The sequence below is a fragment of the Budorcas taxicolor genome, chromosome 11 (genome assembly GCF_023091745.1).
Source record: "Budorcas taxicolor isolate Tak-1 chromosome 11, Takin1.1, whole genome shotgun sequence".
Taxonomy (NCBI): domain Eukaryota; kingdom Metazoa; phylum Chordata; class Mammalia; order Artiodactyla; family Bovidae; genus Budorcas; species Budorcas taxicolor.
In genome coordinates, this window is record NC_068920.1 from 142,438,313 (window position 1) to 142,464,423 (window position 26,111).

General features: G+C 42.1%; 1 protein-coding gene across 1 annotated transcript in view; it reads left to right on the forward strand.

The window, feature by feature from the left end:
- NBAS (NBAS subunit of NRZ tethering complex) overlaps positions 1 to 26,111 on the forward strand; it is a 336,306-nt gene that overhangs the window by 218,417 nt on the left and 91,778 nt on the right. Inside the window, exons 41-44 of the mRNA XM_052647567.1 lie at positions 5,209 to 5,438; positions 10,384 to 10,494; positions 22,305 to 22,555; positions 23,696 to 24,030. Coding sequence (XP_052503527.1) covers positions 5,209 to 5,438; positions 10,384 to 10,494; positions 22,305 to 22,555; positions 23,696 to 24,030 — 927 coding nt within the window. The remainder of the gene's footprint in view (positions 1 to 5,208; positions 5,439 to 10,383; positions 10,495 to 22,304; positions 22,556 to 23,695; positions 24,031 to 26,111) is intronic.

A 26,111-nucleotide genomic window follows, 5' to 3' on the forward strand; every position in this document is an offset into this window, starting at 1 on the left:
TTATCTCAAGCAAATAACAACCCTAGAGGGAAAACATACCACCTGTTTAAAAGTTTCCAAACAATATTACCAAGAAATGGAGACTATTAAGCCTGAATGGATTTATTACCTCTACTAGTTAGTAGTACTAGATGAAGTTACTCAAAATTCTAGTCTCATAAATATTTATGTACATTAAAATTTTTTTTTTTTTTACAGGGGCCTGGCCATAGTCTCTAAAGAAAGCATATTTTTTTCCTACACCTTAAAGAAACTGCATTGCCAGATTTGGGGGGGAAATTAGAATAATTTATTCTCTATACTTCTTAAATTTTTTATGCTTTTTTATGTTTTCAGTTTTTGTAGTATCATGTCAATACTGAATATGGGAGATTTCAAAGCTACCCGTAAAGTCCTTCAAAAGTTTCTTAGAGGCTAAAAACTTTTGTACTCATGGATCATATCATTGAACTTAGGTGGAAAAAGAGGGAGAGAGGTTTGAATATACTCTGCTCAAAAATTAGTGACTTTATGTGTGAAACTGGATGTAGGACATTCAGGGAGCTCTGCTGGCACGGTAAGGAGCAGGGCCTGGTACAGTGGAGAGCCCATGAGACAAGAGACCAGGAGGCTTGAGTCTCTTCCTTGCTGTGAGACTCCAGCTCAGGATCCCTAATTGGAGATTGGCATCTATAAAGCAGTTACCAGCAGTCTCCTGTACCCATCACTGGGTTGGTATGAAGGTCAGATCAAAATCATGTGAAAGTGCTTTAGAAACTTTAATGCTGTGCACTTGTGAAGTGAATGAATGAATGTGTGAAATGAATTGTTGGGCTGAGTAGAGGATGCTTTTGGAATATATTGAGAGAAATTGTGATGAGCCCAGAGGAAGAATTGTTACCAGAATTTAAAACACATTGGAAGTAATCATGACAGGTAAAGTTTCTGGAGGAAGGGACAGAAAGTACTAGTGATAATGATTAGAAAATAATTTGCATGGAAAGCTAGAACTTAAAACATGCTCATCCATCTACTCTCTATGAAGCATCTGTCAAGAACAAAGTATTGGCTGGCCAAAAGATTGGTTTGAATTTTTGCCCCAAATTGCATCTCTAGTAAGCAAAGGATCTGGTATATAAACTAGTACAACTGACATAAAAGCTGCTGCTGCTCTTTGGTGTGGCCCTCTTTTACTCCATAACTCTAATGTGCTGTGGGAAAGACACAGCTAAGTACACATGGTTTCTGCCCTCCAGAGACTAATACTTAAAAGAGAGGCAATGTAAAGTATGCAATAGAAGTACAATTAAAGTGTAACAGATGTATCAGTAATTGCGTGCATAGTCACTCAATCATGTCCTACTCTTTGCAGCCCCTTGTTCGGCAGCCTGCCAGGCTCCTCTGTCCATGGGATTCTCCGGGCAAGAATACTATAGTGGGTTGCCATTTCCCTCTCCAGGGTCTCTTCCCGATCCAGGGATCAAACCTGTATCTTTTGAGTCTCCTGCATTGGCAGGCAGCTTCTTTACCACTGTGCTACCTGGGAATACCTTTGAGTACATTCCATAATTGCTTTCATTTTTGGAGCCCCTCCTATGGACCAGGTCTTGGTTTGGTTTGTGTATTTTATGTGTGTGTGTGTGTGTGTGTGTGTATGTATAGTTTCTTAGGCTTTGTGCAACCATGCAAGCTATAGTATATTGCCATTTTATGGATAAGACTAATAAGTTTGTAGTTGTTAAGTAGCTTGCACAAGGACATCCAGCTAGTAACTTATGTGTATCCATGCTTATTACACCCTGTCATGCCATTTTCCTCATTCGAAAAAAAGAATAGGTGTTTTTTTTGCCACATATGAAAATGAAGGTTGTGTGTGGAGACTTGAAACTCTCTGTAAGATAAAGAAAAGCCAGTGTAATGTTAATAGTAGCAACTATGTACATTATTGCTGTGTGCTATTTAGTACTCTTGGAGCTGAACTCTCTAACCTGGTTTGGGAAATTTGTTTCATAAATGGTGTTAGAAAGAGAATAGAAATGAGATCAGATATTTGGTGTACTCTCCCAATACAGGTACCAAATCCATGAGATGCCAGAAAACAAAGAGTGAGAAAATGAGTGTGGTACAATTACCCTAAGAAGCGCTTGGGAGAGTAAAGGTGGTCAATTCCATGAGTAGGGAGTAGGAACCAACAGCCTGGTAGAGCAGGATATGGAGTCATACACAGAGATGGGCTGCCTGGTTGTCGCTCCGCCTTCAGAGCACATTGGGCAATTTTAGGCTGGAGGACTTGAGTCTGAAATCAGAGGGTCAGAGTATACATGGAAAAAAGCCTTCTTCACTGTTTTGATCAACGTGAGTTTGCTAGTGGAGTGCAAAACCAGTACAAAGAGCTCCCTGAAAGAACACCTACAGAAGAGCTGTCCTGCTGCCCTGAGACCCCAGTTGCTGGATATTTGCTCCTGCTCTTTCTCTTTCTAGGCAGGAAAGTGCTTACTGGGTGAGGTGTGAGATGAGCAGGCAACAACAGGGCACACCCGGATGCAGAGCAGGTGGAGATGGGCTGCTGGCTCCCTGGCCGCATCCATATGCCAGACAGCTTCAGAGGGGGCTGTGCCTCTGGGGGGCGGTTCAGGGAGGGGCCTCATGAGCTTCAGTCTGTAAGCAGAAGGGAGCCGGGTTAAATAACAGATGAAGAGGCACTAAGAGCCTAGGAATGGGATCCGATTTGCCTAAATCCGTTGCCAGATATACCAGCCTTACACAGCTTATTCCCAGATAACTTATAAATGCAGTAGGATCAGCTTTGTTCACTCCATCTTCCCATCAGGGCTTAGCCATCTAGGCTTAGCACATATTCTCACCTTTACTGGAATTTGTTTCCCTGTTATTTTTAATATATAATAATTTTATTTATTTATAGCCATGCTGGGTCTTCCTTGCTGCACAGGTGTTTTTCTAACTGCGGCAAGCGGAGACTAGTTGGGGTGAGAGGGATTCTCATCGTGGTGGCTTCTCTTGTTGCAGAGCACGGACTCTAGGGTGTGTGGGCTTCAGCAGTTGTCGCTCCCAGGCTCTGGAGCACAGGTTCAGTAGTTGTGGCCCCTGGGCTTAGTTGCTGCAAAGCATGTGGGATCTTCCCAGACCAGGGATTGAACCCATGTCTCCTGAATTGGCAGGTGGATTCTTTACCAGTGAGCCACCAGGGGAACCCCTGTTTCTTGATAGCCTTTTTACTACTTAACACTTGAATAGTTAGACTAGAAATTAACTCTTTCATGAAGCCCTGCTTGACACATGCCTGAAGCCAACCCCTCTGTATTCATTCCCATAGCACCCTGTGCTTAGTGGTATCAAACCATTTATTGTTGTTTGCTTGATTGTCTTTCCTTATAGACTACATTCCTGGAGGAAAGGGTCACATCTTAGGACTTTACCTGGCACATCATAGGTGCACAAAAAGTATTTGTTGAGTGAATGACAGATGATCTTACAGCCACTTACTTGGGAGCATTGGCTTTCAAAGCTGGGTCTTTTGACTTGAGACAGATATCTGCAGTTTTTGAGGATAGGACTCAGTATATGAATGAGATAGGGGAAGCATTTAGTAAGGTTGACCTTTTCTTAAATCTGCCTGTTGGAATCCAAGAAAATTTCCTTAATTGGTTTTTATCATTACTCCCAGCTGCTAAAGTTGCTTCAGTCGTGTTCGACTCTGTGCAGTCCCATAGACGGCAGCCTACCAGGCTCCTCCGTCCCTGGGATTCTCCAGGCAAGAACACTGGAGTGGGTTGCCATTTCCTTCTCCAATGCACGAAAGTGAAAAGTGAAAGTGAAGTCACTCAGTTGTGTCCGACTCTTTGTGACCCCATGGACTGCAGCCTACCAGGCTCCTCCATCCATGGGACTTTCCAGGCAAGAGTACTGGAGTGGGTTGCCATTGCCTTCTCCACATTACTCCCAGACTGTACCTTAATAGGATCAAGAGAGAGAATGTCAGATTAGGTTTGGCAATATAGACCCAACACTGATAAATCTGTGCAGTTCAGAATGATGACTTACGCATGAGAAATGCTGACAGCTTATTATAATTAGATGTGTTTTTGAGAACCACAGGTAGCTTTGGGAGTGTTTTTTTTTTTTTCCCAATTTGCTTATATTAAAATATGTACCATGTTTTCCCAGAAGCTGGGAGGGATTGAGTTAATGTTGTTCACATGTTAGGTAACTCTAGAATCATGGTGGAGCTGCTATGGCTTCATTGACACCCAAACCAACTTTAAATAAATGTGGTTATATTATATTTATTTAATATAGATAAATAAATAACCACCTTTCCTGTCAGCCGATCAATTCTGGGCTTTGTTCTATTTGGATAATTGTTTTGTAGCATCAGTATCAGTTTAGTTGCTCAGTCATGTCCGACTTTGTGACCCCATGCACTGCAGCGTGCCAGGCCTCCCTGTCCATCACCAACTCCTAGAGTTTACTCAAACTCATGTCCATCGAGTCGGTGATGCCATCCAACCATCTCATCCTCTGTCATCCCCTTCTCCTCCCGCCTTCAATCTTTCCCAGCATCAGGGTTTTTTCAAATGAGTCAAAGAATTACAGGATAGTATCCCATTGAGCCCTAAATTGAGCAAAGTAAAAATTGGTTGCATACTTTCTTATGAAACTAGAAAAAAATGATTGTAGGAACAAGGATGGGTTTTTTCCCCCTTACTTATCCCTGGAGAAAATACTCTTCTACTTAACTGTCTAGGCATTTCTAATGGGATTATTGAACTACTGCTTTGTTATTGAGAATACTTAGATGGTCCAAAGCATATTTATTCAGGGGCAATGATGACAAAAATTGCTTCCAGGGTGAATTATTATAAATGATCAGATAATTAGGGAAGAGATCTGGAATAGGCTCAAGGATCTAATGGTAGTTGAAAAAACAAGCATACATATTTTTTAAGTGGATGGAGATTTTTTTTTTTGGGGGGGGGGGAGGGAATGGAGGTTTTTTAAAGTGGAAGAACAGAGCAGACGTCCAGAAATCCATTCCTAGATTCAGTTTCTGTGTCCTGTTCTTGTGGTCTACAAAATGGACCACCTCTGCAACAGACTCCCCAGGGTGGTTGTAAACCTTGATTAGATAGTGGCCGTGTGAAGGGCCAGACAGACCTTCTTCCCATTGTTACATTTTTTTTTTCTAATTACTCTTTTTGTTATTCACAGGCTGATCCCAAAGAACTGATCAAGATGGTCAGCAGGCATGTGACTCTGTATGGACACGAGGCCTGGCCCGAGGACCTCGCTGCACTGACCAAGCAGTTGCACTACTACAATGAACGCCTGCTGGACTTCACTCAGGCTCAGATCCTCCAGGGCCTGCGGAAGGGTGTGGACGTGCAGCGGTTCACAGCCGACGACCAGTACAAAAGGGAAACCATCCTTGGCCTGGCCGAGTAAGAGATACTTTTGTCTCCTAAAGGGATGGGATAAAACACACAAGAACAAGCTGAGTTATCAGGACTATGAATCACAGTCCCTTGAAGATGTCCATTCATGGTTACTGTAAGCAGGGTTTTCCCTTCTTCTTCCGATCCTGTGAGGGACGTGGGAGTCTTCACAAATGGATTGTTGGTGGGATCATGGTGAGGATAGCTGCCTTCTGAATGATCAGTAGATGCAGACTGTATTTCAGGCTTGCAGATTTAAAATAGTAAGGATGATAATTATAAGAAAATCTCCCTATGATTTTGGTATCCTGATCCCAGTACTATGTTAGAGGTGATGCAGTATGATCAGGGGTTAAAAGTATGAAGCTTACCGTGTGCGTGCTAAGCCACTTAAGTTGTGTCCTATTCTTGAAAACCCATAGACTGTAACCTGCCAGGCTCCTCTGTCCATGGGATTCTCCTGGCAGAAATACTGGAGTGGATTGCCTTGCCTCCTCCAGGGATCTTCCTAATCCAGTGATTGAACCCAGGTCTCCTATGTCTCCTGCATTGGCAGACAGGTTCTTTACTACGAATGCCACCTGGGAAGCCCATGAAGCTTACTTTAGAAATTTAAAAACAAGACTCCCTTTGATTCCTGGTTGGAATCTCACTTTTCTACTATATGGCTGTTTAATTTCCTCACTGTGTTAAAAATAGGTACAGTCGACTTAATCCAAGAGGAGGAACTGCGTGTTGTGGGTCCAGGGCACCTTCATCTGTCCTGGGTTCCTAGAGAAAGCAGATCTTTCACGCTGGCAGTTTCTCTTGTTCGAGGCCTATAGCAGCTTCCTTTTTTTCCTTTGTCCCTTAGCTCTTTCCAGAGAAAAGTTAGCCCTTGTGTGAGATGGCAGTACAGTTCAAGGCCTATGGGAATGTTCTCTTCTAGGTATGGAGTTCTCCTTGGTTTTAATACTGGTCCTCATTTTTTGTTTTAGATCAAATGAGTTCTGATCAAATGAGAATTAGGTGTCAGGTGTTGGGGAAGTTAAACAAGATATTTTTATAAAATGGGCTCACTCACAATGGTTATTAAGTTAGAGGTATGTTTTGTTTTTAACACCCTGATTTGTGGAGTGCTTCTTATGGGCCTAGAATGGTGTTAGATGCTCTATAAACTTTCTTTTGAAAACATCTTTTAATCCTTAAAGGTAACCCTCTGATATAAAATGTTGTTATCCCCATGTTATAACTGAAGAACTTAGAAGTGTTTGTCACTCAGTTGTGTCTAACTCTGTGCAACCCCATGGACTGTAGCCCACCAGTCTCCTCTGTCCATGGGATTTTCCAGGCAAGAATACTGGAGTGGGTTGCCATTTCCTTTTCCAAAGAACTTAAGGCTTATTAATATTAAGTAATTGGTCCAAGTTTCCATAGATGGTAAAGATCACAGCTGTGATTTCCTGCTACCTACCAAAGGCATCACGTCTTTAGCACCACGCACCCTCCCCACACTGCCTGATTGAATTTTCCCAGAAGCATTGGCATGCAGTTCAGTCTAGGTTTCTAGCCTTTGAAACAATGTTAGATTGTGCCTACATTTTACAATTATCAATCTTTCCTGATAAGTACCTTAAAATCAGTGGTAAAGAATCTGCTTGCAATGCAGGATCCGTAGGAGATGCGGGTTTGATCCCTGGGTCAGGAAGATTCCCTGGAGGAGGTCATTGCAACCCACTCTAGTATTCTTGCCTGGAGAATCACATGGACAGAGGAGCCTGATGGGCTACAGTCTGTGGGGTCACAAAGAGTCAGACATGACTGAAGTGACTTAGCATGCACTTAAAATAGCAAAGATGGTCTTGATTATTGCAGTGGTCTTTGCTATTTTTCATCATTATTCTTAAATCTTAAAGCAGCAAAATAACTTTGGTACTCTAATAGCACTTTATATTATCCTGGGCTTTTTTCCTATGAGAAGACACTCAAATTCTTTTTAGAGTGAGGCAGGGAAAATGGAGATCAAAGAAAGATAGTAAGGACAGCCTATGGGAGAATTCAGTTAAGAGAAATGTACAATTTTTTTTTTCTCTTCCCCTCTGTTCTCCTGGAGGTTCATAATTTCTTAGGTTCGTTTAATGTTCAATTTGAAAGTGACTGAAGAGAGAATTTAATCCAGTCTCCTTACTTTTGGAAGAGGAATGTGAGAAGCACAGAGCATTAAAGCATTGTTCAAGGTCGCAGAGCCAGGAGTTGAGCCTGGGCTTCCTATTGCCAAGTCCAGTGGGCTTCTCTTTGGGTATTTGGTAATCCTGAGTGAGAATGTTTATGGTTTCTTAGAAGAGGGTTATTATGCAGATACAAGTTGACAAGATAAGGCATGCCTTACATCATCAATTACATTTTGCTAGGGCTTTGTCTCGTCTTTTTTTTTAAGCATCCAGCTAGCGTGTGCTATTTGAAGCATATCCTGGAGGAAAAATATATGCTTTTGATAAATATATAATAGAATCTTCTCCACAATCTGTTGTTTATAAATATACACAGCAGTCTTTAGATGACTCGTTCAAAATATCTCAAAGTATCTATGAGTTTTCTGAGTTAGCACTTCTGATTTGGAGACAGCATTTTAGCATCTCACACAAAGAATCCTTGAAGAACCTGCTTCCTTCTGTTTTGCAGCTCCACCTTCAAACGTGGCCATTCTTTATTTTCTTACTAATTGTCTGTCCATTTTAATGGCCGTTGTTTTCTGTGCATACATTATAGTTGTCCTTTTTTGTCTGTATGAGTTATTACTGTCTCAGTGGCTAGGGTGACTTTGAGGAAAACAGAATATAGTTCGTTTTCTTCCCACTTTTATCAGATAATAAAGATGCGAATACTTAGTACATACCTGGTGTCAGATGCTGTGCCAGACTCATAATAGGAAGAGTGAACTGCTAATGGTCCCCATTCTCCACAAACTCTTGTTTTATCCTGCAGATGTCAGTACTCAATAAATCCTTTAAGAAATAATTTTTAATGACAGTTACCTAATAATCCAGGTATAGATAGACTTAATTCAGTCCTTGGTCTCTTTTCTGTAGTCTATGAGCATAGAATGGCTTTACATTTTTAAAAATGGCTTACATTTTTAAAGGTTTGTGGAAAAGCAGGAGTAAAAAGCAATAGAAGAATATGCTTCTGAGACCATATGGTGGTAAAGCCTGAAAGATTTACTGTTTGGCTTTGAACGGAAATCATTTGCCAGCTCCTGGATGATCCAACTTACAAACATCAGTATCCTTAGTGAGCCTAAGTGTAGTCTTAGCAGTATTACTTGGTGGTAATAGGCATTTCATTCCCGTTTCTGTGGTTTTTGTCCACCATCCTTCCTTTTTTTGAAAATTTATTCATTTTAATTGGAGGCTAATTACTTTACAATAGTGTAGTGGTTTTGCCATACATTGACACAAATCAGCCACAGGTGTACATGTGTTCCCCATCCTGAACCCCCCCCCCCCCCACCTCCCTCCCCATGCCATCCCTCTGGGTCATCCCAGTGCACCAGCCCTGAGCACCCTGTCCCATGCATTGAACCTGGACTGGCGATTCGTTTCATATATGATAATATACATGTTTCAATGCCATTCTCCGAAATCATCCCACCCTTGCCCTCTCCCACAGAGTCCAAAAGACTGTTCTATACATCTGTGTCTCTTTTGCTGTCTCACATATAGGGTTATTGTTACTATCTTTCTAAATTCCATATATATGCGTTAGTATACTGTATTGATGTTTTTCTTTCTGGCTTACTTCACTCTGTATAATAGGCTCCAGTTTCATCCACTTCATTAGAACTGATTCAAATGTATTCTTTTTAATGGCTGAGTAATATTCCATTGTGTATATGTACCACAGCTTTCTTGTCCATTCGTCTGCTGATAGACAGCCATCCTTCCAGTGAATTCCATCCTTATGTTTCCTTTGCTTCAGGAAAGTTGAGGTCTTGTGACAGTCTCTCCAATATGGCCTTTATGTGGGTGCTCTGGACCAGAATTGTTTACATACCTAGAGCTTCTCAAATCTGATGACACGATTCCCTGGTTTGAACTTTCCGTTGCGCCTCCATTGCCTGTAGGATAAGGTATAGGTCCTTCAGTAGACCTGAGGACCCTGCACATTCATGGTTGTGACACCCTGTCTATCAAAAGCCCATTTATCTCTTCTCCCTCTTTACCGCCTCTGCTTAGTTAATCCCCATTCACTCTCTCATCTGTATCCTCACAGTATTTTGTAGTCTTTTAACATTCCCCCGTTCTGTTTGATGCCTGGTTCGCACCTCATATACTCCACTAGGCTGTGAGTTCCTCAAGAAACATCTTGCTGCTTTTATATCTTAAGCAGCTAGCATAATAGCTGGCCCAGTGTAGAAAATGAGAATTTATTGAGTGACTAACTGTGTTTTTCTCAGAGATTTACCTGTGAGGCAGGGATCCATTTCTTTGTATTCCTTTTTCACTGTAGGCTCTGGTATCTAGACCATAATTTTTTTATCTCAGTACGTTTTGGACTGGGTCATTCTTTGTTGCAGGAAGGCTGTTCTGTACATTATAGGTTGGTCAGCAGCCTCCCTGACCTCTGCCCACTAGATGCCAGCTGCTTTCTCCTTTTCCTTGCCCACCATGACAATCAAAAATGTCTCCAGACAAAATTGTCAAATGTTCCCTGAGTGGGGCTGAATCACCCTCGTTTGAGGTGCATTGATCTGGACGATTCCTTGGTCAATTGCAACACACCATAGTGAAGAAGGAGCATTAAAAATCCCTTGGGTGTACTTTTCCTGAATTACTGTGACATGTCTTATGAGGGACTGCGCTGGCTGCACCCCCTTTAGCTGGAGAGCAGTCCTAATGAACGCTTTCTCTGCTGATTAAGGCCATGTGTTTCTCTTCTTTCCCTTCCCTGTGGTTGATGCACATTTGTGAAGGACACTGGAGGAAAACGTCTACAGCATCGCTCTCTCTCTGGCCCAGCGCTACAGCGTCTCCCGTTGGGAGGTTTTTATGACCCATTTGGAGTTCCTGTTCACCGACAGTGGGTAAGCACGCAACTCGTGTAAGTTTACGTCCATGTCTTTTTTCAGAGTCTGTTTTAGAGGAATCTTGAAGTTGTACTGTTCAATTTTACTTTTCCTTTTGAGCTGTTGTCGACTGGTCTCAGTACAATCTCTCTTCATACGTCTCTTTAGACACCAATATGCTAAAGATCGTCTTAGTTTTTGTTTTCAGTAGTAATAACCCTGAATTTGAGACTTTTAATTCATTGATTCAAAGATATTTACTGAGAATCTCTTGTGTACTAGGACTAGTGTTAAGTCCTAGGGTTACAGTCGTGAACAAAAGCAGACATTTGGGTTGTCCTGGAACTTTTAGTCTAGGGTAGAAGACAGAACATAATTGAATAATGACACAGGCAAATGTGAAATTAAAACTGTGACAGGCCCTGCATAAGAGAGCCCAATTAGGGGATTTGGCATAGTTAGGGAGGACTTTTCTGAGGAAATAACTCTTGAGCTGAGACATAACTATTGACTCAAAATTAAGTATTGAATATACTATGAGAAGATGGGAAGCGTTTTCTAGGAAGGCAGGACAGTTTACTATAAAAAGCTCCTCGATAGGATGGAACATGATTTCTGCAGGCCTAACAGATGGTGATGGGGTGAGGCCCTGAGAATTGGTGGAGCATGACGTGAGATGGGGGGAAACCAGACCTAGTAACAAGACCATGTAGGCCCTATCTAGGGCTGTGGGCTCTTTCCTAAGAGTGATAGGAAGGTACCTAAGGATTCAGATAAGAGAGAGAGGTTATATGATCAGTTTTTCATTTTGATAAGATCATTGTGGCCACCATGTTGAAAGATTTTAGGGAGGCCATTGCAGACATATGTGGATTGTTTAGGGAACTATGGTGGTGATAGACTCTAGGATGGGTGACCATAGCCTGGAGTAGAGTTTTGAAAGTATAGGAGTGATGAGAATGGGCTTCAGAGATACCTGCAAAGTGAAATAGATGGCACTATATAAGTCAATAATAGGGATAAACTAGCTATGGAGGTGAGTGAAAGGAGGAGGGTCAAAAATTACATCCAGGACTTTACTTGGTCCGTCCATTGGATGATGACATCATTTGAGACAGAAAATACTAGTTAGGGACACCAAGGTTAGGGGAAGATGAGGAAAAGGCAAAGGAATAGAACTGTTATACATGTGGCACTTCCCAAGAGGAAAGATCAAGTGGACAGTGCCTTACAGATTTGGGATTCATAAGGAAAGGTGGAGTTTGGAGATAGTAATTTGGGGGTCATAGGCACATAGATGATAAATAAGTCATGTTGCTGGTGTTCTTTGGGAGTGAATGTAGAATGAGAGAGGAGAAAGACTTGGCAGAAACTTGGAGGACCTTCCACAATTAGTGGGAGAGGAAGACCTGCCAGCAAAAGGGACAAAATCAGCAATTGAGAGGGAGGAATATTATTCTAGGGAAGCTATGGGACCAAAGGGTTTAAAGAAGAGGGGTAGTGTTGAATGGTCAGGTCAGTTCAGTTGCTCAGTCATGTCCAGCTCTTTGCAACCCCATGGACTGCAGCACGCCAGGCCTCCCTGTCAATCACCAAGTTCCAGAACTTAATCAAACTCATGTCCATGGAGTCAGTGATGTCATCCAACCATCTCATCCCCTGTTGTCCCCTTCTCCTCCTGCTTTCAATCTTTCCCAGCATCCCGGTTGAATGGTCAAGACCTGTTATAACTTATCAACTTTAATTTTATTAATATTTCTGGAATACTACCATCTACATCTTAAATATTTATGAAATTGTTACATGGGTGACAGTATTAATCTGTGATAAATATTGTAGTAACTTCACCATTTTGGAGGCATCAGTTCAGTTCAGTCACTCAGTCGTGTCCGACTCTTTGCGACCCCATGAATCGCAGAACACCAGGCCTCCCTGTCCACCACCAACTTCCGGAGTTCACTCAGACTCACGTCCATCGAGTCAGTGATGCCATGCAGCCATCTCATCCTCTTTCGTCCTCTTCTCCTCCTACCCCGAATCCCTCCCAGCATCAGAGTCTTTTCCAGTGAGTCAACTCTTTGCATGAGGTGGCCAAAGTACTGGAGTTTCAGCTTCAGCATCATTCCTTCCAAAGAAATCCCAGGGCTGATCTCCTTTAGAATGGACTGGTTGGATTTCCATGCAGTCCAAGGGACTCTCAAGAGTCTTCTCCAACACCACAGTTCAAAACAATCAGTTCTTCGGTGCTCAGTTTTCTTCACAGTCGAACTCTCAAATCCATACATGACCACTGGGAAAACCATAGGCTTGACTAGACAGACCTTTGTTGGCAAAGTAATGCCTCTGCTAGGCATAGACATGTTCAAATAAACGTTTATTATAAAATGCATAATGGCTTAAAAATTTTTGGCATTTTATTAAATGCCTCTTTTCATTGACTGTTACATAAAAGGTCGTCATATCTGTCCAAACAGGACGCCCCATAGGTCTCTGAATATATTATAAATTATCAGGCAATCTAGTAATGTGCATGACTGTTCCCAGCATATCATTACAGCAGATCGCAGTGTGATTATGCAGATGCACAGCAATTACCAAAAGGAAATCATTATCTCCTGATGCCATTACTTATGAGCAACAGAACACCTAATGTTGAGTTAGCAAGTGGTGTTTGGTGCTCCCTGTTCTTTACTTAAAAGACCATTATTTGCCATACTATTCAGTCCAGCTTAGTCACATGAGTATTAAAGATCAGCTGTTAATACAGTAGAAATTGCCCAATATTTACTTGCTGAATCAATGCCAATAAGATGTCAGTAGATTGCAGTTACAAGAAAAAGATGTTCTTTATTTTAGGGTTTTTGTGTTACTATTCCTTTAAAAAAGTCATCTTCGCCTCTGAAGTTGATTTTTCTATAATTTTGCCTTCTCCTTCCTCTTGGTTGAATTTGGAGGTATTTCCTCATCTCAGCCAATGTACAGAGAAGCAGGCACACAGGCTGGATGAGGCAGCCTTGTGCATTAAAGCAGATGCTTCCGATCAAGAAACCGTGAGTATATCCTGGTAGTCTCTCCAGCAGTGTGTCCCTGCATGGGAGAAATCAGTTCTCAGAAACTCATTCTCCTATATTCTTAAGTCATAAATGATTTCACGGTGAAATGTCAGACCTACAGAACCTGACACATGATCGATCCTTAATGAATGGTAGTGATTACTGGAATTTCACTCCTATAAGAAAGAGATAATTGTCATAAACACCCAAACTTGAGTTCCTGGTCTCCTTTCCCCCTTATTTTTTCTCATTTTCTTTCTTTTTCTTGGTAGTTTTCAACATCAGAGATGGCTTTGTGGGTCTGTGTGTCTGTAGTTAGCTCCAGCTGGCAGATCCTGGCTCTTCTGAGTGTGTTCAGCTCCCTGAGCTCAGGGTTGATTCTCGCTCACCACAGCCTCCACAGCCCTCTTCACCTCTGGCCTGTTCTAGGCACTTTGATGCATCTTAGAGATGACGTTAACTACTAGTGCCTGTGTGGCCTGGTGTGAGGGCATGGGTTTTGGAGTCAGGCCACATTTCAAGATCCAGCTCTGATCCCCATAACCCCAACTGTGTAGCCTTGAGCAAGTCTCCTGACCCTCTTGCATTGCTGTTTTCTCAGTTGTGAGGACCATGATCCCCACCTGGTTATGGTTGTAAAGATTAGAGAAAATCTGTGGTGGGTGTGTAGCCAGGTGGCTCTTCAATCTGTCAAGATTATTCCTGTTATTGCTCTTTTCAGTTCTGCTGATCCCATCAATGTCTTTAAGTTTTGAATATGGGATCATTTTGAAATGGCAGAGGATGCTTCTAGCTGGTGGAATAGTGCATTGGTTTATTCATGAAGTATTATTATCATCTTTTTTACTAGAACCTTTGTATTTCGAACACAGTTTTAAATGTGGAACAAAATGGGCTCCTCCTTACCCTTATGGAGCATATATTCTAACTGGGGAGACCCGCACCACAGACACACAGTTAAGAACAACTAAAAATAAATTGCTAGTCATAGTAAGTACCATAAAGGAAACCCACAGGGAGCAGATAGGAAAGACCTCTCTTAGGACATACAAACAGATCACTCTTGGAGAAAGGAAGAAAAGGCATTCGCAGAGGGACCCCATTCTGGGACAGTGGATTCTTGGCATATTTGAGTAAAGGAACAGCCTTGGTGGCTGAAGCAAGTGGAGCCCAGTGAGCAAAGGAGGACTACACAGGGGCCAGAGATACCTTTGACTGTCAGCTTTGAGAACAGCTTCCATCTGTTCCTTCTTATTCAAGCTGCAGACGTGAAGGCCACACATCCTACACTTTTATTTCACTCTGATATGTGCTTTTCCGTCACCCAGGGGATTGATTATCTGCATGATCTTGCTTGGGTGGCGGAGATCAAGTGAGATACCTCTTCATCTCAGCTGGTCAGTTTAGTGCCACCTCTTTAGATGTTGGGAAGGGACTCTGCCTGTGCTGTGCTGCTTTGCACAATCAGTTGTATATTGTCTAATAGGACTCTGTGGTCTCAAATGTAAGGATGGGTAAGAGCATGTTATAGGTATGAGGAAGTCTATGAACTATAATGTACTTACCTTCTCCTGTGTTGAAACAGAAGCTGAGGGTTGCTGTTGTTCATAGGCTGATGTCCAGAGTGCCATGTTGTAGAGAATTCTCAGTACTGGCTTTCTCCTGTTGGCTTAGTTGAAGAGTTAGTGTGAGAATAGTTAGTGTGTAGAAAGGGGGATTTAAGGCAGCTTAGCTTTTTGAAAGTATATTGTAACATTGAAAAATAAGGTAAATAAAAATTCAAGTCCAGGAAGAATCCATATTGGAGTCGAAGGCTTGACAATAGAAATTCAGGTCATAGGTCTTACCCATTTTTTTAAATTGAGCTATGCATTAACTTTTGATCTTTATTTGGCCCAAAGGACCATGATGCTGATCATGACTGTGATTTGCATTGTACATAAGAAAAAATCTACCAATCCTAAAAATGGAAAAACTAAATGCTGCTGCTGCTGCTGCTAAGTCGCTTCAGTCGTGTCTGACTCTGTGTGACCCCCATAGACGGCAGCCCATGAGGCTCCCCCGTCCCTGGGATTCTCCAGGCAAGAACATTGGAGTGGGTTGCCATTTCCTTCTCCGATGCATGGAAGTGAAAAGTGAAAGTGAAGTCTCTCAGTCGTGTCCGGCTCTTAGCGACCCCATGGACTGCAGCCCACCAGGCTCCTCCGTCCATGGGATTTTCCAGGCAAGAGTGCTGGAATGGGGTGCCATTGCCTTCTCCAAACTAAATGCTACCATTACCCAAATGGAGGCAATTCTTTTCATACATCTGCTACCTTCCTTTCTGTGTTATGTTACTTAAGGCTACTTTTCCCCCAAATAGTAAAGAAAAAAATTCCTTATACCGGCACAACATGTAGTACGAAAAAGATGCATTTGGGGCCTGTTCTCATCTTGTGGAAAGTGCTCAGTCCTTGAATCCTGCAGGTCTGGATTCACACCGCAGCTCTGTGACCTCCTTCTGATGTGTCCTTGGTGAGTAAGTTGTTTCATCCTTCTACTCGTAGAGTTCCCTCCTTGCAAAATGAGTATTCTCACTCCATCTTGCAAAACTGCTGCAAGCTTTGAGATATTTATATAAAATACTTGGCATGTTGTAGTAGATGCTCAGGGGTGAAAAAAAGTAGCTATTTTTAAGTCTGGGCTTCCCTAGTGGCTCAGGGGGGAAGAATCTGCCTGCCAAGCAGGAGATGCAGGTTCAGTCCCTGGGTTGGGAAGATCCTCCAGAGAAGGAAATGGCAACCCTCTCCAGTATTCTTGGCTGGGACCTGGGAAATCCCATGGGCAGGGGAGCCTGGTGGGCTGATTCCATGGAGTCACAAAAGAGTCAGACATGACTTAACAACTAAACAACAACAGCTATTAATTCTGGAAACAGACCAGATTTACTGAACTCACCCTCTGACAGCTGTCGACCTAAGATTGCAGATCTGATTTTTGAAGAGTTATTTTTCAGGTCAATGTGAATATCAATTATAAAATACCTGCTTTATAAGAATTAAATGAGATTGCATAATACTTGCTATCTAAGAAGTGCTTAATGAAGGATGCCTATTGCTGTGTCTGTGCTATGATATCTTTTAAAATATTTTTGGTAGAGAGATAATAATAGGAGACTCCATAAACCAGTTGGAGTTGACAATTTATGAGAAATGAGGAGGCTTAAGGGTTAGGCTTGTCCTGGAGGAGACGAAGCCTGTTCACATGGCCTTCCTTCCACATAACCGCTCTGTCCATAGAAACCGTTCCGCAGAGGAGCTTGCCAAGTGCTAGTGTGACAAGAAGTCAACTCCAAGGTCCTCATTATTGAGCCTCTCATGAAGTTCGTAGGTGACCTTGCAAAGTGAAAGTTCATTTTTTGGTTTGCAAAGGCACTTGGCTAACATGCTGGAAAAGCTGAAAAAGGCCATCATTTTTTTCACCACATTTCCCCCATTTAATCACATACACAGCTGTCAGGCAGCACTACAGATCAGGTCTGGGCCATCAGGTTCCTTCGGAGGCATTTGTGTGGTCAATAGCTTGGACTGTTTCCCTCCTCACATTGGAGGAGTTGTGATTTAAAGGGTAGAATCATCTCTTTCCACAGTAGTGGAAAGAGTCAGTGGCGGGGGCCTGTTCACCTGTGGTCATGGTCCTTCATGTGGGTTTATGTATCTTCATACCACTGGGGTTAGTCTTTGGGGGACCTCAGGCCCATCCCTTTGCTCCTTCCAGCCTCTCTCAGGAGCCCTCACCTCTCTCCTTCCAACCCCCTTCTGCGTACTCCTTACAGTCAACTCATGGAATGGTGTATCCCTCGGTCTCAGATTAAGTAAAGTATAATACATTTGAATAAATTTGTTTCCCTATATGAACATAAGTCCTTTCAATTCATGCTGTTTTGAATCACATTTTTGGGTGATTGACAACTAGAAGCCATTACAGAACCCCTTAATCATGGGATTAGTACCAATAATTTATTCCTTGTGCCTTTAGTGCAACTAATGCTAGCTTCTTCCTGTAGTTAATCTCTGAAAGTTAATGAGCTGCCTTACAGCTAAAACTTAGCAAAAGCACTTAAACAGTTTTTAAGGGCAACCACTGATTTGATTAGTGAAAAGTCCACATGGTATTTCTTCCTACTCTTCTTGAATGTGGGTTCTTTGGAATTGTTTCCTAAGTAGAGATTTCATTTCTTATTCCAAAGGGAAGATAACAGCTTCTTTCGATGGAACTGTTAAAATGGATTATCGATTACTGGCATCTATAAAAGATCTTAGTACCTTGTAATTTACTGAAGAGGGAGGTTTTCATATTTATCATGTGTCAGTAAAGATATTCCAGTATCTCTCTTGACAAGATAATTAGGTAAAATTGCACATTGAGCAAACTGAATTGTAGGCACAGAAGAGTAGGTGGGTGGGAAGGGGGAAGGTAAGGTTGACTGAAAGAGACTATTTTCAGAATCAAGTCAAACATAGATGAGCTAAAGCTATTATGATTTAGTCATTGTCCATTTTGTAAATGAATCTCTCTTAGATACTCTGTTTATCAGTTGATAGGAATGAAGTATGACAGGAGAACTCTTAGATTTTTGCCACTGGGAGAGAGAACAAAAGTCTGTGTTAGAGAAAGAATCCTGTTTTTGAAATGGTTATCAGTACAGGTGCTGGAGCTCCATGGATTGGTGACTGCTTTGTGACAAGGTGAGCAGACCCATCCACACAGAGTCCCGACAGATCTGGACACTTGGTCGTAGGCAGGTCACTTGTCTCTAATGACACTTCTCATCTGGAAGTTGGTAATTGGGCTTGCTTGGTGGCTCAGATGGTAAAGAATCTGCCTGCAGCACAGGAAGTCTGGGTTCAATCCCTGGGTCGGGAAGACCTCCTAGAGAAGGAAATGGCAACCCACTCCAGTATTCTTGTCTGGAGAATCCCACAGACAGAGGAACCTGACAGGCTACAGTCCATGGGGTCACAAAGAGTTGGACATGACGGAGTGACTAATACTTTTACTTTCAAGTTGGTAATTACCCAGATTCCACTTGTCTGGCACAGTTATCAGTGTAACAAGTGCAAGGGTTTTTTTTTTTTTTTTCTTCTTTTTTCCCTCTTCCATTGAGCATTTTCTTCTGCTTGCAAATCTTTGTATGAATCATCTTAATAGGATGACACAGCTTCTTATTTACTTCTTCACTACATTGTTTTCAGACTTCACTTAGCAAATTACAAAGGAACATCACAAATTCTGTGACTTTCATATACCACTGGGTATACAGTACAGTGGAGAAGGCAATGGCACCCCACTCCAGTACTCTTGCCTGGAAAATCCCATGGATGGAGGAGCCTGGTAGGCTGAAGTCCATGGGGTCGCTAAGAGTCGGACACGACTGAAGCGACTTAGAAACAGTAGCATATAATACAGGCATACCTTGGAGATATTGCAGGTTTGATTACAGATCACTGCAATAAAGCCAATATCACAATAAAGCTAGTGCATGAATTTTTGTTTCGCAGTGCATATAAAAGTTACATTTACACTGTATTGTAGTCTGTAAGTGTGCAAAAATAATTACATCTAAACCTGGGATTTCTTTGGAGGGAATGATGCTAAAGCTGAAATTCCAGTATTTTGGCCACCTCATGCGAAGAGTTGACTCACTGGAAAAGACTCTGATGCTGGGAGGGATTGGGGGCAGGAGGAGAAGGGGATGACAGAGGATGAGATGGCTGGATGGCATCACTGACTTGATGGACGTGAACTCGGGAGTTGGTGATGGACAGGGAGGCCTGGTGTGCTGCGATTCATGGGGTCGCGAAGAGTCGGACACGGCTGAGCGACTGAAGTGAACTGAGCTCAACTGAAAAAACGTGCAGACCTTAATTAAAAGATATTTCATTGCTTAAAAATTCCAAAACAATTGCAATAGTCACATCAAAGATCGCTGATCACAGATCACCATAACAAATATAATAATAATGACAAAGTTTGAAATATTGTGAGAATTACCAAAATGTGACACAGAGACATGAAGCTAGCAAATGCTCTTGAGAAAATGACACCAGTTGTCTTGCATGACGCAGGGGTGCCACCAAGCTTCCATTTGTCTAAAAAAAAAAAAAAAAAATCAAGTATCTGTGAAGTATAGTAAAGCAAAGTACAGTAAAACGAGGCCTGCCTGTGTATTTCAGAGATGACCTTGCACGCTTTGAATAGTTGTAGGATCCAGAAGAGTTTCGGGCTAGCCATCCATTTATACGCACTCTTTCCTATACAGACTTTGTGCTCTCTTGTCTTGATACTTTCGTTCATATTATTTCTGCTTCATTCCTTTCAACAATACCAACTTCAAGCACTTCTTTCAGTAAACCTGTTGTCATTGATATCTACCTGCTCTGAAGTTATAGCTTTAGTGGCCTTGCTGCTGGTGCTAAGTCCCTTCAGTCGTGTCCGATTCTGTGCGACCCCATAGGCGGCAGCCCACCAGGCTCCCCCGTCCCTGGGATTCTCCAGGCAAGAACACTGGAGTGGGCTGCCATTTCCTTCTCCAGTGCGTGAAAGTGAAAAGTGAAAGTGAAGTCGCTCAGTCATATCAGACTTTTAGCGACCCCATGGACTGCAGCCTACCAGGCTCCTCCGTCCGTGGGATTTTCCAGGGAAGAGTACTGGAGTGGGGTGCCATTGCCTTCTCCCCCCTTTTTTAATCGAAGGATAACTGCTTTACAGTGTTATGTTGGTTTTTGCCATACATCAGTGTGAATCAGTCATGAGTATACATATGTCGCCTCCCTCCCACCCCTCTCGGTTGTCACAGAGCACTGGCTTCAGCTCCTTTTGTTATATGGCAGTTTCCCACTTACATGTGGTATATATATATTTCAGTGCTACTCTTTCAATTCATCCCACCCTTTCCTTCCCCTGCTCTGGCTACAATTCCATTCTCTATGTCTACAAATGGTTCTCCTCTTGATTGGGATATAATTGCATGTCCTTTGTTAGCCCACACCATTATTGTGCATTGTATTTAATTATTTAGAATGCAACTGGATTTTCACACTGCTAGCTGAGAGCTCTGTGTTGTAAATCTGGATACCCTCCCTGGTGCTGAGCACAGGTCTCTTGTCTGTGGAGGACACCTAAGTTTTTGTTCATCCTCCCATCTATTTGGCATTCATAAGGCACATGTCGAGTGTTTCCTTCGTATTACACCCTGGTGCTTGGTACTGAGAAACTAAAGCTAAAGAAGATGTGGTGTCATTTTTGCCATCAAATGGTACATAGTCTATGTGGGACAGGCAGACTAGTAAACAGTTAAAGCATGTTAATGAATCGAAGGAAACTGTGGGGCATTTTTATAGTCCAGGAACATTTTTATAGAGAGGGATATTTTTGCAAATGTTTGAATTGTATCTTAATAGAAAAATAGGATTTCTCTTGAAGTGAAAGTTAAAAATGCATTTTGGAATTGCTTGATATTTTGACTTTATAGATTGCTGCCATTATCCCAAGTATTATCACACCCTCGTACAGATTTTAAAGTATATCATGTGTTAACTTTATTTACACAAAACAAAAACATGTCATGGCACTTTCTAAAAGAGGGGATTCCAATGAATAGAATGTTGCATTTCAGAGGAGTTGCTTTTAAGCTATATAAAGCCTAACTTTCATCCTGCTTGAGGTGTCGCTTCATGCTCCAGGTCTCGTTCTCTGCTCCCAGGTTCTTTCTCTGCTGCTACTATGAACTCTGGAAGCTGGGTGTTTCCATTAGAGCCCAGGGCTGCCTGGAGACCTCTTACAGTTAGAAAGCTTGAAGCTCTTCCTTTGTGGGGTGTCAGGATTAAACTGGGCAGGACGCACTGTGTTCTGTCCAGAGGAAAGTATGATGCCAAAATTCAGCCCTCTCCATCACCCATTTAACACAAACTGATTAACCAAACAAAACCCCTTAAAATTGTTTTCAACAGTTTGACATTAAATGACTTTTAATAAATTACATTACAAAAACATTTCAGTCAAGATTAAAACATTAAGATATGTGCTTTATTCAAGTGGCTTCTTTACTACAGACAATTCAAGTACAAATATCTCTTCTTTCTATTTTTATTCTGTTTGAACACAGTATCAAGGTTGTGTCTTCTGAATATCAGTTCCAGCCTCTTGGATATAAAATTTACACCAGAAAGTTGGGCGTTTTTTTTCACCTCCCTTTTCCCTAAATTCCTGAAATAATAAGTTTGTGTACGTTTCTATAATGAAGCTCAAGTTTTACCTCTTTTCTTATGACATGAATAAATAATGCATAGTGGAAGGTGAAAGATCTGAGTTCATTTCCTAGCTAGTAAACACTGGGCTGCTCTCTGCTGCAGAAATGTGAAATGATACGACTTTCTAGGGTCACTTTAGACCCACGTGAGATAATGTGAAAATCCTATAGTACCATTCGAAATGGAAATGACCTGCACCTGTGCCAGAGACAAGTGGTACTACTGTCTTTGATTAGGCAGCAAGAAGGAATTTGTGAGAAGTAGCCTTTCTTCTAGGTTTCCAAAAAAAGAGCTGCTGCTGCTAAGTCGTGTGAGTCGTGTCCGACTCTGTGCAATGCCATAGATGGAAGCCCACCAGGCTTCCCCATCCCTGGCAAAAGTACTGGAGTGGGGTGCCATGGCCTTCTCCGGGAGAAAAGGGCACTTTAAAAAAAAAAGGAACCAAATCTTACCAATCTTAACACAATTTGTTTCTTAATTTCAGTTTGTCCACAGGAGAAATTGAAAACCGCGCCCAGTCCCTTCATCTCTTTGAGACATTGAAGACCGACCCTGAAGGCTTTCACAAACATATGGTCAAGTATATTTACCCTACAATCGGTGGCTTTGACCATGAAAGGCTGCTGTACTATTTCACTCTGCTGGAGAGCTGTGGCTGTGCAGATCTTGGGAAGTACGCCATTCAACCGGAAACCCATGTTCGGCTACTGAAGAAATTTAAGGTAGTGGCATCAGGTAAGATGATCATCTTCCTGCCTGAATTCATTCTTTAAATTCAGTCTTGGACTTCATTTTTGGTACATGATCGTGTTCCTGCACAGTGGTTGGCATGGCTGTGAAAACACAGTATTTTGATGCTAATTGACTTTAGTTACCGTCTCTCCAGCTCCTTTACTTACTGTTGAGAGACTTAAATACTAGAGAAAGTTAGGTCACACAGTGACTTACAGAAGGCCTGGTATTCAAATCCAAAGTTTCTGAGGTCTTTTTTCCCCCCTACTCCCATTGTTTATATTTTATCTGTATAAATGACAAGGTTGAGACACTTTAAAATAGGCCGTTTGGCAGAATTTTACTTCAGTGGAACCTATCTGTTTAAGGAATGTATGAAGCCTTTAAAATAAGAGCTTTAGCGTCTTTAATGAATGGTGGAAATCTGTAGAATGGTGTCTGTTCGTCTTTATGCTCATAATTAAGAGGTTAACCAGAAGGTATGCAATTAAAGATGGGGAAAGAAAAAGGCGGGGGAGGGGGGGAAGAAAAGAAGTTAACTATATTAAAATCTCTCAAATCTGTATGAAATTTTATAATTTACTGAACCCGGGTCTCCTGCATTGTAGGCAGATTCTTTACCATCTAAGCCACCTGGGAAGCCTTTATAATTTATAAGGTATTCATCTGCTATTCCTAACAATTGTGAGAATTTACTTCAGTTTATCAGAGGTTTACTGAGTAACTGAATTCGACCCTGGACCAGACACAGAGGAAAAGGAGTGAGTTTCAATCCCTGCCTTTAGGTAGTTGATGAGATGTCAGTTGGATGACAAATGAACATGGTGCAGTTTGGTGAGAGCACCGTTAGAAGAGGATGTAGATATGGGACAGTGAGGAAGTGAGGAGATGTTGCCAGGTCCAGGGTACGCATGAGGATGCTGGGACTCACAGAGTGACCTGTTCAGGGCTGCACCCAGTTGGCCAAGCTGCAGGCAGGGATTGGAACTCAGATTTTCAGTTTTAACTCAGTGACAAACGAAGCTGTCTGTTGGAACTGAATCTTTTCATTCAGCCATGCAGAGAGGCCCTGTGTGGGTTTGAAAGTTCCTGTATGTTTATGTTGGAATGAACTACTCTCTTTTTTTCTTGCCTTTCCAATAGGTCTTGATTACAAAAAGCTGACTGATGAAAACATGAATCCCCTTGAGGCATTGGAGCCAGTCCTTTCAAGTCAGAATATCTTATCCATTTCCAAACTTGTTCCCAAAATCCCTGGAAAGGATGGCCGCATGCTTTCCCCAAGCTCTCTGTACACCATCTGGTTACAGAAGCTGTTCTGGACTGGAGACCCTCACCTCGTTAAACAAGTCCCGGCATCCCCCCAAGAGTGGCTGCACGCCTATGACGTCTGCATGAAGTACTTTGATCGCCTCCTCCCAGGCGACCTCATCACTGTGGTGGACGCAGTGACCTTTTCTCCAAAAGCTGTGACCAAGGTAACCAAAAAGATAGCTTCACGTAGACTGGCCATTTTAGAAGAAATGAATATTGCCCTTCTGGTCTGTCAGTTTGTTTTTGTTACCTTTCTTGAAATGAGGAATACTTACATGGTTGGTGGTTTTGTTTTTTGCTGAGCATGACATACATTCACTGGGAGGTCATTTTCCTCTATCACAGTTGTACAGGTAGTCTAAATCAGGCTTGACGGTTGTAATTTGCACATCCATTTTGTGCATGTTATAGTTGTTCTCATAAGATGTCATTTTGTAGTGAATACTCCATCCTCTTCTTTCCAACTGACAAGTGGAAAGAACCTCCAGGGCCAAGCCCATGTTTCCTACATTCAGAGCCAGGCTACCAACTTGATGCACTGAAAATCAAGATCTTAAAAAATTTTCACATTAATAACACTTTGGACGCAACTGGCTGGTAGAATTGTCTGGAGTCTGTGTGGCATTTTCCAATGTCCACTCTGTGTCTCGGTGAACACTTTAACTGGATTCTAAGTCCTGCTGTTGTTCCTTCAGCAATGTAGACTTTCGCATAAATAGACGGTATATAGGTCCTTACCCTCCCCTTCTTGCCCCTCTCACCCAGACTCCCCTGCTTACCACAAATGTGGATTTCTCATTGCTTGGACATGGGGCATTGTCTCTCCTAGAAAATCTGACTGCTGGTCTCAGATCTAAACAGCATCATCTTTGGGACTTCCGTTCACTTTCTCTCCCCTGTCTTTGCTGCTACCTTCTCTTTCTACCTTCTCTTTTTACCAAGTTGCCCAGTCTGCCCAGGACCCCACCCCATGTATTTTTACTGTAGTTCATGTTAACTTGAAAACTGAGTGTAGAGTCTAAGAATCCAAGTCATTCCTTTGGAGATTGGCACAGTTGGAGGTTCAGACATCTACTAGAATTGCTAGTTTTAGCTACTTTGCTAGATTAATAGTTGTGGGTAACTAAGGACTCCATTTCCTTGTTATAACTCAGTTAATTCAGTTAATAGCTTAGTTTGAAATTTTATAACCAATACAGTGAAAAGGAGATAATCATTTTTGTTATTGTTAAGAAAAAAGCAAGGATGGTTATAAAAGGATTTAGCATGATATATCTAAAAAGAGCACACACATAGAGTTACAAGGCTTTGAACTTTGGACCTGCCACTTCTCAGCTCCTTGGTTTAGCCTCAGGAATTTCTGTTAGACTTCTGCCTCCTTAGGGCAGAGGCTGTAATTTGAATTTATGAAATAGATAATAGCATTACCCTGATTTGAATAGGTGAGGAAATGAAATTGAGGTTCAACAAGGTTAATTTGGTAATAGAGGAGCTATGATTTGAACTCAGGGAGGCTTGTTCCAGGGTCTTTGCTCTTAAGTACTGAAGTATACTATTTCTGAGAAGTAGAACAAACAGCTAGAGTCAAGGGACCTGGAGCCTTTGTAGCGACTGTGGGAGAAAAGTAGGGCTAGAGAGCCCCAGGCATTTTCAGTCCAAGTGGAGCAGCCTGTCATGGAATGGATTTTTCCAGAGCAGGGCTGAGTCTAAATGAGGAAGGCCGGGCTGGGGCCTCGCAATGTCTGGGAAAAGACGAGAGTCCAGCAAACAGTGGATAAATCTCCAAGGGTGAGAAGAAGTTGGAGTCCAGTTAAGTACTAGCAATGCTGGAAGTGTGTTTTGGAGGGAAAGGGCTGAGCCAGGAGGGGTGTTGAAATCCAAGGAAATGGCTCCAGAGCTGGGTGGGACCTGTGAACCAGCTGAAGGAGCTCTACAAGTGAGCAGACTGGCCAGGAAGATGGAGTGGCCCAGGCTGAAGAAGGTTTTATGTATTTTGTCTAAGGGCAGAGACAAAGCCTAGCATAGCCAGCCAAGGCCATGTTCTAATTGTGAGCACGTGTGTGGGGGTGGACAAACAGCCTAGACTTTCCAACAGTGGTTATTTGCTCAGGGTTAAGAAAACCTAGGATTTAGATGCAGAGTCTACTCAGATTGTTATTTATGTTTTAAGTCAGACGATTTTAAGTTACAGCACATTCTCATCGCCTTAGTTTCTTAATCGTGTGTCTTTAAGATACCCTCCAAC